The sequence below is a fragment of the Rhinatrema bivittatum genome, chromosome 1 (assembly GCF_901001135.1).
Source record: "Rhinatrema bivittatum chromosome 1, aRhiBiv1.1, whole genome shotgun sequence".
In the NCBI taxonomy this organism is placed as follows: Eukaryota; Metazoa; Chordata; class Amphibia; order Gymnophiona; family Rhinatrematidae; genus Rhinatrema; species Rhinatrema bivittatum.
In genome coordinates, this window is record NC_042615.1 from 425,822,998 (window position 1) to 425,835,475 (window position 12,478).

The window sequence follows — 12,478 nt, forward strand, 5'->3', positions numbered from 1 at the left end:
TTTAGGAAAAGACTAAAAACTTGGCTTTTCAAAAAAGCATTTCCAAGCCTTGAATAAAACCTCCTCTCACTAGCACTAACTCGTATGCAATAATGGAATGTAAACACGAATCAACCAACCTCAAACCCTCTCTCACTAATTCCTGCTGAATATTTATCATACTATTACCATTCACAACTGTCATATTTATTCATTTGATTACCTATGTACCGTTTCATTTTTCACTTGCTATTCTAATGTATCAATAGGCTGAAATGTAAATATTGTGCTGTTCAATTTCTCCCCTTCCATCCCAAGTTTATTTTCCTTGTTTTTGTAACTTTCCCTCTCCCTTTTTCTGATTCACTGTATTTAAAGTTCAAGGTTCTTATTGAAAATATTGTTTTTTACGTTACGTTATGCTTTACACTCCTTGTTATTTGTAAACCGGGTTGATGTGATGCCTATCATGAAACTCGGTATAACAAAAACAATAAATAAATAAATAAATATAGTACTGTAAAAAGCATAGCCACATTTTAAAGCATTACTTTTTTTTTGTCTAAAGAGGACAGTATCAAGGCATGCCTACAGGACATTGCACTGACACTGTTTTGTGGAAAGGAAGTCCCTGGTACGCTTCCTACTGATGTCACTTGGCAGGCTTCATGGGCATCAGCACACCAGTGTGAAGTTCCTGGAAGACACTCAGGTATCTTAAAAGTCAAAACAAGAGTTTTTAAGTTAATCACTTTGTTTATTTACAAATTTTATTTATGAATTGCATAAAATCAAAATCCGTAGGGATAATGGATGTCAATTTAGAAACAAATACCTATAGTACCTGAATGTAGAATATAAATCAAATACATTGTAACTCTGAATCACTGTGATTCAAAACACCTTAAGTCAAGGATTTCCTGAATTAGCAGTGTACTCCAAAGTTGAAATAACTACTTCTCTATGTGATTGTCTAACGACCATTTGTGTGGTTGCAATTGGCAACTTAGGATGTCTGCTATCTAATTTTGGTTTCTTGGAAGATAAGCAGATAAATATTTACCTTTTTAGATCACCCTTGGATGTTTGACAAGGGCTGGAAGAGGCTGTTCCTCCTTGTTTGGTAATTTAGATCATCACCACTTTGTCCTTTAACCACAGATTAAATACCTTTCGAGTACTGAACACTGCTCTCAGTTCTAGATGATTTGTGCAGTTACTTTTCTTGTGGTGACCAAGCTCCTTGAGGTTGATTAGGTGAGTGCCCTTGTCTTCATTGGAGGCATCAGTGGTTACTATCATTTGAAACTGAGGCTAGTGAAACAAACTAACCTCACACTAAATTTGAGGTATCCAACCAGCACGCTAGAAGACGGATTAGAGCATTGGATATTTTCACTTTGTAAGATAGAATCAACATTTCCAGCCCACTATTATGATTTTAATTGCCATTGATCTTAGCTCCTGCTGAGACATGTAAAGGGAATAACATGGACTATCGATCAATTGGTCCTGCTGTCTACGGAGACTTTATCAAGCTTTCTGCACCCCAAAAACTCCCCAAACTACTGGAGTGCTGAGATCCAGTAGCTATGCTAGTCCAGGAGAAAACCAGATTCTTTGAAGGATATGAAACCTTTTACTAGACCAACATAAGAGTTACCAAAAGATTCTATAGAGCATAAACTTTGGAGATTTCATAACACCTCCTTCAGATGAGCTGTTGTACAACGTGAAACCTTAAACACCATTGTCAGTGTACTGACTTGCCTCCACTGGTTTTACTCGAAGTACTTCTGCAAAACCCTCACCAAACCAACATGTAACATGAACCATATCCAGAGTGAAATAAAAGAGACGATCTTGGCATTGTTTTCTTCGGTACACTGATCGAGGGTCTGCTGCTAATACTGTGGTGATTGCATGCTTCATTTCTTCTGGGGATCGGAAATATCTGAACATTTTCAGTGTAGCTGTAGACAAAAAACAGAAAAAACACAAATTAAATGGAAATTGGAACTCAACCAAAACATTATCCCAGAAATATCTAACAGAAGTACAGATCAGGCAGAAAACCATAAGTACTAATAATAAATTGTTTAAAAACCGTGAAATGTTTAAGAAGTAAAACTTGTTTGTACACTGCCAACGAGCCTAAATATGTTCACATTAATTTAGTAAAACACTTGCTCTCTTGCCTAGGAAAAGGGATCCTGCAAGGTTGATCCAGTCCAGATATCTAAAGCACACAAAGCTGCCACCATGCCACAGTACTAGATTTTCCGATTCTCCAGTAAGGAGTCCAATCACCCATATACCCAGAGCATATGCATGCATCATTGAAGAAGCAAAATTTGCTTACCTGTAACAGCTGTTTGCGTTGACATGACAAAGTCACACAAGTGAGAGACATCATCTAATGGTGCAGAGAGGAAAAAAACTCTCAAGAGCATAGGAAAAAAAAAGTTTTTCTGAGCATGCATGGGGTTGCTGTGCATCTGCCAATATATGACACTCTTCAATCTTTATAGCAAGCTAACTATAAGGATTTTCAGAAGGCGTTTGACAAAGTTCCTCATGAGAGGCTTCTAGGAAAAGTAAAAAGTCATGGGATAGGTGGCGATGTCCTTTCGTGGATTGCAAACTGGCTAAAAGACAGGAAACAGAGAGTAGGATTAAATGGGCAATTTTCTCAGTGGAAGGGAGTGGACAGTGGAGTGCCTCAGGGATCTGTATTGGGACCCTTACTGTTCAATATATTTATAAATGATCTGGAAAGAAATACGACGAGTGAGATAATCAAATTTGCAGATGACACAAAATTGTGCAGAGTAGTTAAATCACAAGCAGATTGTGATAAATTGCAGGAAGACCTTGTGAGACTGGAAAATTGGGCATCCAAATGGCAGATGAAATTTAATGTGGATAAGTGCAAGGTGATGCATATAGGGAAAAATAACCCATGCTATAATTACACGATGTTGGGTTCCATATTAGGTGCTACAACCCAAGAAAGAGATCTAGGTGTCATAGTGGATAACACATTGAAATCGTCGGTTCAGTGTGCTGCGGCAGTCAAAAAAGCAAACAGAATGTTGGGAATTATTAGAAAAGGAATGATGAATAAAACGGAAAATGTCATAATGCCTCTGTTTCGCTCCATGGTGAGACCGCACCTTGAATACTGTGTACAATTCTGGTCGCCGCATCTCAAAAAAGATATAATTGCGATGGAGAAGGTACAGAGAAGGGCTACCAAAATGATAAGGGGAATGGAACAACTCCCCTATGAGGAAAGACTAAAGAGGTTAGGACTTTTCAGCTTGGAGAAGAGACGACTGAGGGGGGATATGATAGAGGTGTTTAAAATCATGAGAGGTCTAGAACGGGTAGATGTGAATCGGTTATTTACTCTTTCGGATAGTAGAAGGACTAGGGGACACTCCATGAAGTTAGCATGGGGCACATTTAAAACTAATCGGAGAAAGTTCTTTTTTACTCAACGCACAATTAAACTCTGGAATTTGTTGCCAGAGAATGTGGTTAGTGCAGTTAGTATAGCTGTGTTTAAAAAAGGATTGGATAAGTTCTTGGAGGAGAAGTCCATTACCTGCTATTAAGTTCACTTAGAGAATAGCCACTGCCATTAGCAATGGTTACATGGAATAGACTTAGTTTTTGGGTACTTGCCAGGTTCTTATGGCCTGGATTGGCCACTGTTGGAAACAGGATGCTGGGCTTGATGGACCCTTGGTCTGACCCAGTATGGCATTTTCTTATGTTCTTATGTTCTTAAGGAACGGAGGATGAACTATCTACAGTCCGGAGAATTGATGGACCAGAGGCAGCATGGATTCACCAGGGGAAGATCCTGTCAGACAAATCTGATTGACGTTTTTGACTGGGTGACTAGAGAATTGGATCGAGGAAGAGCGCTCGATGTCATCTACTTGGATTTCAGCAAAGCTTTTGATACGGTTCCGCACAGGAGACTGGTGAATAAACGAGAAGCTTAGGAGTGAGTGCCGAGGTGGTGACCTGAATTGCAAACTGGTTGACGGACAGAAGACAGTGTGTGATGGTAAATTGAACTTTTTCTGAAGAGAGAGCGGTTTTAAGTGGTGTACTGCAAGGATCTGTGTTGGGACCGGTCCTGTTCAATATCTTTGTGAGCGACATTGCGGACGGGATAGAAGGTAAGGTTTGTCTTTTTGCGGATGACACTAAGATCTGCAACAGAGTGGACATGCCGGAAGGAGTGGAGAGAATGAGACGGGATTTAAGGAAACTGGAAGAGTGGTCGAAGATATGGCAGCTGAGATTCAATGCCAAGAAGTGCAAAGTCATGCATATGGGGAGTGGAAATCCGAATGAACTGTATTCGATGGGGGGGAAAGGCTGATGTGCACGGAGCAGGAGAGAGACCTTGGGGTGATAGTGTCTAATGATATGAAGTCTGCGAAACAATGCGACAAGGTGATAGCAAAAGCCAGAAGAATGCTGGGCTGCATAGAGAGAGGAATATAGAGTAAGAAAAGGGAAGTGATTATCCCCTTGTACAAGTCCTTGGTGAGGCCTCACCTGGAGTACTGTGTTTAGTTCTGGAGACCGTATCTACAAAGAGACAGAGACAAGATGGAAGCGGAACAGAGAAGGGCGACCAGGAAGGTGGAGGGTCTTCATCGGATGACATATGAGGAGAGATTGAAGAATCTAAATATGTACTCCCTGGAGGAAAGGAGGAGCAGGAGTGATATGATTCAGACTTTCAGATACTTGAAAAAATTTAATGATCCAAAGACAACGACAAACCTTTTCCATCAGAAAAAAATCAGCAGAACCAGAGGTCACGAGCTGAGGCTCCAGGGAGGAAGACTAAGAACCAATATCAGGAAGTATTTCTTCACGGAAAGGGTGGTGGATGCCTGGAATGCCTTTCCGGAGGAAGTGGTGAAGTCTAAAACTGTGAAGGACTTCAAAGGGGCGTGGGATAAACACTGTGGATCCATCAAGTCTAGAGGGCGTGAATAAAGAGGAGGCAGCAAAACACTGCACGGAGCAGCAGTAGCCACAGAGGCATTCACGGAGCAGAATGCCAGTGGCTGGAGTTCCACCTTCACGGAGCGGAAGGATGGAGGGCTGCCATCTAAAAAAAAAAACAAAAACAAAAAACAAACAAACAAACAAAAAAAACAGGGGTGGGTAAGAGTATGGGGCAGGGGTGTGGCCTGCTTGTTACAGCTGTTGCTACCCCTAATTGAGCTGGATGTTCACTTGGATGCAGATACGGCGCTGCTCTCTACATTGGTGGTGGGGTGGAGGGGAATTAGGGCTGGAGGGTACTGGAAGCCAATAGTAACAGGTGGGAGAGAGAAAATGGGAAATAAAAAAATGGATAAAGTGTGTAGCTTGCTGGGCAGACTGGATGGGCCATTTGGTCTTCTTCTGCTGTCATTTCTATGTTTCTATTTTGTGACTGACTGGTCCTGCTATCGATGGAAAATACTTATTACAAATAAGCAACTTTGCTTTGCCCATGGATAAGCAGGGTAATCATCAGTCACACAAACAGGGGACTCCCAAGCAATGACAGATTTAGGATTTTGCCACCCCTAGGTGTTGCAGGTGCCGTGGGACCTGCAGAATTTTTAATTTTTTAGGACGTAATTGCACCAGGAGTACTTATTTGATAGCGGTTGTAGATGCTGGTACCACTGGAACTTTAAGTGCCATTGGGCTTGTCTCAAGTGGAGACATGCAAATGGTGTAACAAAGTAAGGAGGGTAATTAAGGCCATATGGTCCATCCAGTCTGGCCAGCAAGTTGCTCATGGTAGTAACTGCTGCTGTGTGCAGGTTACCCCAATGCCTTCTGTTAAGTAACATGCAGTCTTGCTGCCATGTAGCCTAGTATTTTCAAGCATCAGCAGGTTGAAACTTTTGTTTGGAAAAAAAGCAGAGTTGCTTACCTGTAACAGGTGTTCTCCCAAGACAGCAGGATGTTAGTCCTCACATATGGGTGACATCATCAGATGGAGCCCTGTCACGGAACACTTGTCAATGTTTCTAGAACTTTGGCACATTGAGCATGCCCAGCATGCCACTAACCCTGCAGCCACCAGGGGTCCCCCCTTCAGTCTTGTTTGTAGCAAAAGTACGAGCGAAAAATAAAATAATAAAACGTAAGCGAACCCAACTCCGCGGGGTGGCAGGTGGGTTTTGTGAGGACTAACATCCTGCTGTCCTGGGAGAACACCTGTTACAGGTAAGCAACTCTGCTTTCTCCCAGGACAAGCAGGATGGTAGTCCTCACATATGGGTGAACACAAGCTACAGGCTGAGTCATACGTATGAGGCCAAGCAGCACTGAACATGTGCAACAGGCACAACAACTGGGGTGCTGTTGGCAAGGATGAGGCAGCCTGAAATTCACAGCGGGTCGAGGTAGGACGAGTTGGGTTCCTACACTGGAAACATATTTCTTAGGACAAACTGGCCAAAGACGGAATCCTGTCGTCCAGCCTTGTCCAGGCAGTAGTGAGCTGTGAAGGTGTGGAGAGAGCTCCATGTCGCAGCCCTGCAGATGTCAGCAATCGATACTGAACGGTAGTGTGCTACAGACATTGCCATTGCCCTGACTGAGTGTGCCTTTACTCGTCCCTGCAGTGGAAGGCCTGCTTGCTGGTAATAGAATGCGATGCAGTCTGCCAACCAGTTTGACAGTGTTTGCTTGCCCACCGCATTCCCAAGTTTGTTCTTATCAAAAGATACAAAGAGTTGGGTGGATTTTCTGTGGGCTGTAGTGCGGTCTAGGTAAAACGCAAGAGCATGCTTACAGTCCAAGTTGTGGAGAGCTCCCTCACCTGGGTGAGCGTGAGGTCTTGGAAAGAAAGTGGGCAAGACACTGGACCGATTTAAATGGAAATCAGTTACCACCTTAGGAAGGAATTTAGGGTGAGTGTGGAGAACCACCTGGTCATGGAGGAACCTTGTGTAAGGTGAGTTGGTCACAAGGGCCCGTAACTCACTCACTCTGCGAGCAGACGTGATGGCTACTAGGAAAACAACTTTCCATGTTAAGGTATCCGAGTTCGCAGGAGTGCAAGGGCTCAAAAGGAGTGTGCATGAGCCATGCAAATACCACATTGAGGTCCCATGCCACGACCGGTAGCTGTAGAGAAGGCTTAAGCTGTACTAAACCTCTCATGAAGCAACTCACTAGGGGTTAAGCCATTATCGGGGTATCCCCTATTCCTTGATGGTAAGCAGAGATGGCACTAAGGTGCTCTCAGATAGATGATGTCTGGAGATCAGATTCCGAGAGGTGCCAGAGTTAATCTAACAGACTCTATGTGGGGCAAGAAATGGGATCCAAGCCTTTTTGTGTGCAACACAAAGTAAATCTCTTCCATTTAGAGCAGTAGGATTTCTGCATGGAAGGCTTCTGTGAAGCTACTAGGACTTGAGATACATCACTTGAAAGGTTGAGTGGTTGTAGTGTCAGCCTTTCAACATCCAGGCAGTCAGAGAGAGAGAGGGCCTGGAGGTTCGGGTGGCGTAACTTGCCGTGACTCTGTGTTATGAGGTTGGACGAGATGCCCAGGCGAATGGGGTCCTGGACAGAAAGGCCGCAAAGTATGGGAAACCAAATTTGGCGCGGCCAGTACGGGGCTATGAGAATCATTAAGCCCCGGTCCTGTTGTAGCTTCACGAGAGTCTTGCTTATCAGCAAAATTGGAGGATACGCATAAAGCAGGCCTTTGTTACAGGGACAGGCGAAGGCATCTCTGGCTGATGCATGCCGATCCCTGTGCAGGGAGCAGAAGCTTTCCACTTTGTGCTTTTGACTGGACGCAAAGAGGTCGATGATCAGATGACCCCACCGGTGGAAGATTCTGCTCGCAACTGAGGGTTCCAGAGACCATTCGTGGGGCTGGAAACATCGGCTGAGGCGGTCCATCAGTGCATTCTGTGTGCCCGCTAGATAAGTGGCTCGCAGAAGAATCGAATGCGACAGGGCCCAGGCCCAAATCTGCGCCGCCTCCTGGCAAAGCAGATAAGAGCCCGTGCCCCCCCCCCTGTTTGTTCAGGTACCACATTGCAACTTGGTTGTCTGTTTGAATCAGGACAACTTTGTTGGAGAGGCAATCCTGAAATGCATAAAGGGCATACCGCATCACTCGAAGCTCCAGAAAGTTGATTTGATGGGTCGCTTCGACTGTTGTCCAAGTCCCTTGAGTTTGAAAGCCTTGGACATGGGCTCCCCAACCTAGGTTGGAGGTGTCTGTAGTTAAGGTCACCTGAGGAGTTGGTTGCTGGAAAGGAAGACCCACTTGTAAGTTGGCTTTGTGTGTCCACCAGGCAAGGGACAGACAAAGCTGTCTGGTTATGTGTAACAGGGACAACAGCGGCTGAGTAGCTTGTCACAACTGGGATTTCAGAGTCCATTGGGACTCTGAAATCCCATAGCCAGGCGTGCCATAGCCATAGTCCCATAGCCAGGCGTGCCATAGGGGTGACATGGACTGTTGATGTCATCTGGCCGAGCAACCTGAGTAGCTGGCCAGCTGAGGCTCCTTTTCGTTGGCAGATAAAGCTGGCAAGGTTGGGCAGCGTAATCACACAGTCGTTGGGTAAAAATGCTCTGGACAGTGTCGTGTCTAGGTCTGCTCCTATAAAGGAAAGAAGATGAGACTGTGTCAATTGGGATTTGGGGTAATTTATTAGAAATCCCAATGAGTTTAGAAGCCTTATGGTGAGTCCGAGAGAGTCCAGGGCTCCTTGTTTTGACTGGCTTTTTATGAGCCAGTCGTCCAGGTATGGAAAAACGTATACGCCTCTGCTGTGTAACTGCGCAGCCACGACTGCCAGGCTCTTCATAGAGACTCAAGGCACCGAGGCTAGGCTGAATGGTAGTACTTTGTATTGATAGTGATTGCGGCCCACCACAAATCGCAGATATTTGCGATGAGGTGGGGATATCGCAATAAGAACATAAGAAAATGCCATACTGGGTCAGACCAAGGGTCCATCAAGCCCAGCATCCTGTTTCCAACAGTGGCCAATCCAGGCCACAAGAACCTGGCAAGAACCCAAAAACTAAGTCTATTCCATGTTACCATTGCTAATGGCAGTGGCTATTCTCTAAGTGAACTTAATAGCAGGTAATGGACTTCTCCTCCAAGAACTTATCCAATCCTTTTTTAAACACAGCTATACTAACTGCACTAACCACATCCTCTGGCAACAAATTCCAGAGTTTAATTGTGCGCTGAGTAAAAAAGAACTTTCTCCGATTAGTTTTAAATGTGCCCCATGCTAACTTCATGGAGTGCCCCCTAGTCTTTCTACTACCCGAAAGAGTAAATAACCGATTCACATCTACCTGTTCTAGACCTCTCATGATTTTAAACACCTCTATCATATCCCCCCCTCAGTCGTCTCTTCTCCAAGTCCTAACCTCTTTAGTCTTTCCTCATAGGGGAGGTGTTCCATTCCCCTTATCATTTTGGTAGCCCTTCTCTGTACCTTCTCCATCGCAATTATATCTTTTTTGAGATGCGGCGACCAGAATTGTACACAGTATTCAAGGTGCGGACTCACCATGAAGCAATACAGAGGCATTATGACATTTTCCGTTTTATTCACCATTCCCTTTCTAATGATTCCCAACATTCTGTTTGCTTTTTTGACTGCCGCAGCACACTGTACCGACGATTTCAATGTGTTATCCACTATGACACCTAGATCTCTTTCTTGGGTTGTAGCACCTAGTATGGAACCCAACATTGTGTAATTATAGCATGGGTTATTTTTCCCTATATGCATCACCTTGCACTTATCCACATTAAATTTCATCTGCCATTTGGATGCCCAATTTTCCAGTCTCACAAGGTCTTCCTGCAATTTATCACAATCTGCTTGTGATTTAACTACTCTGAACAATTTTGTGTCATCTGCAAATCTGATTATCTCACTCGTCATATTTCTTTCCAGATCATTTATAAATATATTGAAAAGTAAGGGTCCCAATAGAGATCCCTGAGGCACTCCACTGTCCACTCCCTTCCACTGAGAAAATTGCCCATTTAATCCTACTCTCTGTTTCCTGTCTTTTAGCCAGTTTGCAATCCACGAAAGGACATCGCCACCTATCCCATGACTTTTTACTTTTCCTAGAAGCCTCTCATGAGGAACTTTGTCAAACGCCTTCTGAAAATCCAAGTATACTATATCTACCGGTTCACCTTTATCCACATGTTTATTAACGCCTTCAAAAAAGTGAAGCAGATTTGCCCTGGGTAAAGCCATGCTGACTTTGTTCTATTAAACCATGTCTTTCTATATGTTCTGTGATTTTGATGTTTAGAACACTTTCCACTATTTTTCCTGGCACTGAAGTCAGTCTAACCGGTCTGTAGTTTCCCGGATCGCCCCTGGAGCCCTTTTTAAATATTGGGGTTACATTTGCTATCCTCCAGTCTTCAGGTACAATGGATGATTTTAATGGTAAGTTACAAATTTTTACTAATAGGTCTGAGATTTCATTTTTTAGTTCCTTCAGAACTCTGGGGTGTATACCATCCGGTCCAGGTGATTTACTACTCTTCAGTTTGTCAATCAGGCCTACCACATCTTCTAGGTTCACCGTGATTTGATTCAGTCCATCTGAATCATTGCCCATGAAAACCTTCTCCATTACGGGTACCTCCCCAACATCCTCTTCAGTAAACACTGAAGCAAAGAAATCATTTAATCTTTCCGCGATGGATATAAGCGTATGTGTCTTGCAGGTCCAGAGAGCAGAGCCAATCCCCTTGCTGAAGTAGAGGAAGCATGGTGCCCAGGGATACCATCCTGAACTGTTCCTTGCGAATAAATGTATTCAAGGTACGGAGGTCCAGAATAGGCCAGAGGCCGCCTGTCTTTTTTGGAATTAGGAAATATCTGGAGTAGAACCCCTTTCCTTGCTGATTCGGTGGAATAAGCTGGGCCACTGCGTCCTGGATCTTATCCCCGAACAGGTTGTCTCCGGTACAGGGTAGATCTGCCAGTTTGTCCTGCACTTCCGGGCTCAGGTCTGAGGCCTTAAGCCAGGCCCAGCATCTAGCACTGATGTCTGCTGTCGAGACTCTGGATGCTGGTTCAAAAGAATCCTAGGCAGCTCTGACTTCATGTTTACCTGCTTCCATTCCTTTTTGAAGGATGGAGGAAGTCTTCTTGTTGTTGCTGTGGTAATGTCGCCGCAATCTCCTGGACTTGTTTCCAGAGATTTCTATTATATTGGGTCATGTATAGCTGATATGCTGCAATTTGCGATATCAACATGGACCCTTGGAAAATTCTTCGTCCCAACGCATCCAATGCTTTCTGTTCCTTACCAGGAGGAGCAGAGGTGTGGACGCGATCGTTTAGCCTTTTTCTGAGCTGATTCCACAACTACAGAGTGGTGGGGCAGCTGACTATTTTGAAAACCTGGGGCTTGTTGAACCAGGTAGGTAGCATCTGTCTTTTTATTGACTGGGGGTACTGTACCTGGATGTTCCCACAGGCGGTGCATGAGGTCCAAAAGAACTTCATGTACCAGTATTGCCATTATTTCTTTTGGAGCATCTACAAACTGTAAGACCTCCAACATTTTATGGCGAGCATCTTCCTCCATGACCAGTGTAAAAGGTATAGTCTCAGACATCTCTGAGGAAACTGGCAAAGAAGAGGTCTTCTGGAGGAGATTTTTGCCTTTCCTCCAGCGGTGAAGGCCCTTGAGAGCAAGTCCTCGGATGTCATGATGAATCATCTGAGGATGCATCTTCCCATGGATTATAGGGACTTTCTCCTTCTCCCAGTGGAGCTCCAGATGGAGGAAGCCTGCCAAAGCAGAGAGGGCGGGAAGGCATCGATGGATGTGGCGCCGGCATCGATGGAATCAGAGCTGGCATTGAGTGCATCGAGGCAGATGAGGTGCGCTTAGGGACCTGTAGGCCCAATGGCCCTATTATGGGCTCTGGCATCGACTGTTCCCTTGGAGGGATGTGGCCGGGAATCGATCCTTCCTCCTTCAAGGAACCCGGTACTGGAATCGAGACCTGTGGAGGCCTCGATGGATGACTGGATGCCAGCGTGTCAGGTGGCAGAGGAGTTGATAAGGCACCGATGAGCGTATCGAGGTGCTCAAGGAGCGGTGCCATCATCAAGGAAGTCTGTTCCGGGGCCGGCGCCGATGGCGACGGGAAGCCTAGAAAGTCTTTCGGCACTGCCTCTTGGATCATGCGGTCCAATTCATCCCGGGAAGCCGGCATGGGTGGCACAGTGATTGGGGTAGGAGGCAGGCTAGGCGTCACCGGAGCCTCCACGGGGGCCCGTGGAGGCTCAGTGCCCGGCACCTGTGGGGAACGCCTAGAGGTCCCGGGTCCAGAGGACTATGGGAGTTCCTCTCCCCGGGCCCTGTTTGCAGGCAGCTCGATGGAAGTCGATGCCGCTGCAGTATCGGTGCCGGCACC

The 12,478-nt window shown here is 45.1% G+C and overlaps 1 protein-coding gene across 4 annotated transcripts in view; it reads right to left on the reverse strand.

Annotated features, from left to right (window-relative positions):
• Positions 1-484: 484 nt before the first annotated feature.
• TRMO (tRNA methyltransferase O) overlaps positions 485-12,478 on the reverse strand; it is an 83,182-nt gene continuing 71,188 nt past the window's right edge. For all 4 annotated transcript variants that reach the window (XM_029603784.1, XM_029603764.1, XM_029603754.1 and 1 more), the window contains exon 5: positions 485-1,952. In XM_029603784.1, the coding sequence (XP_029459644.1) occupies positions 1,720-1,952 (233 nt within the window). In that variant the 3' untranslated portion in view covers positions 485-1,719. The remainder of the gene's footprint in view (positions 1,953-12,478) is intronic.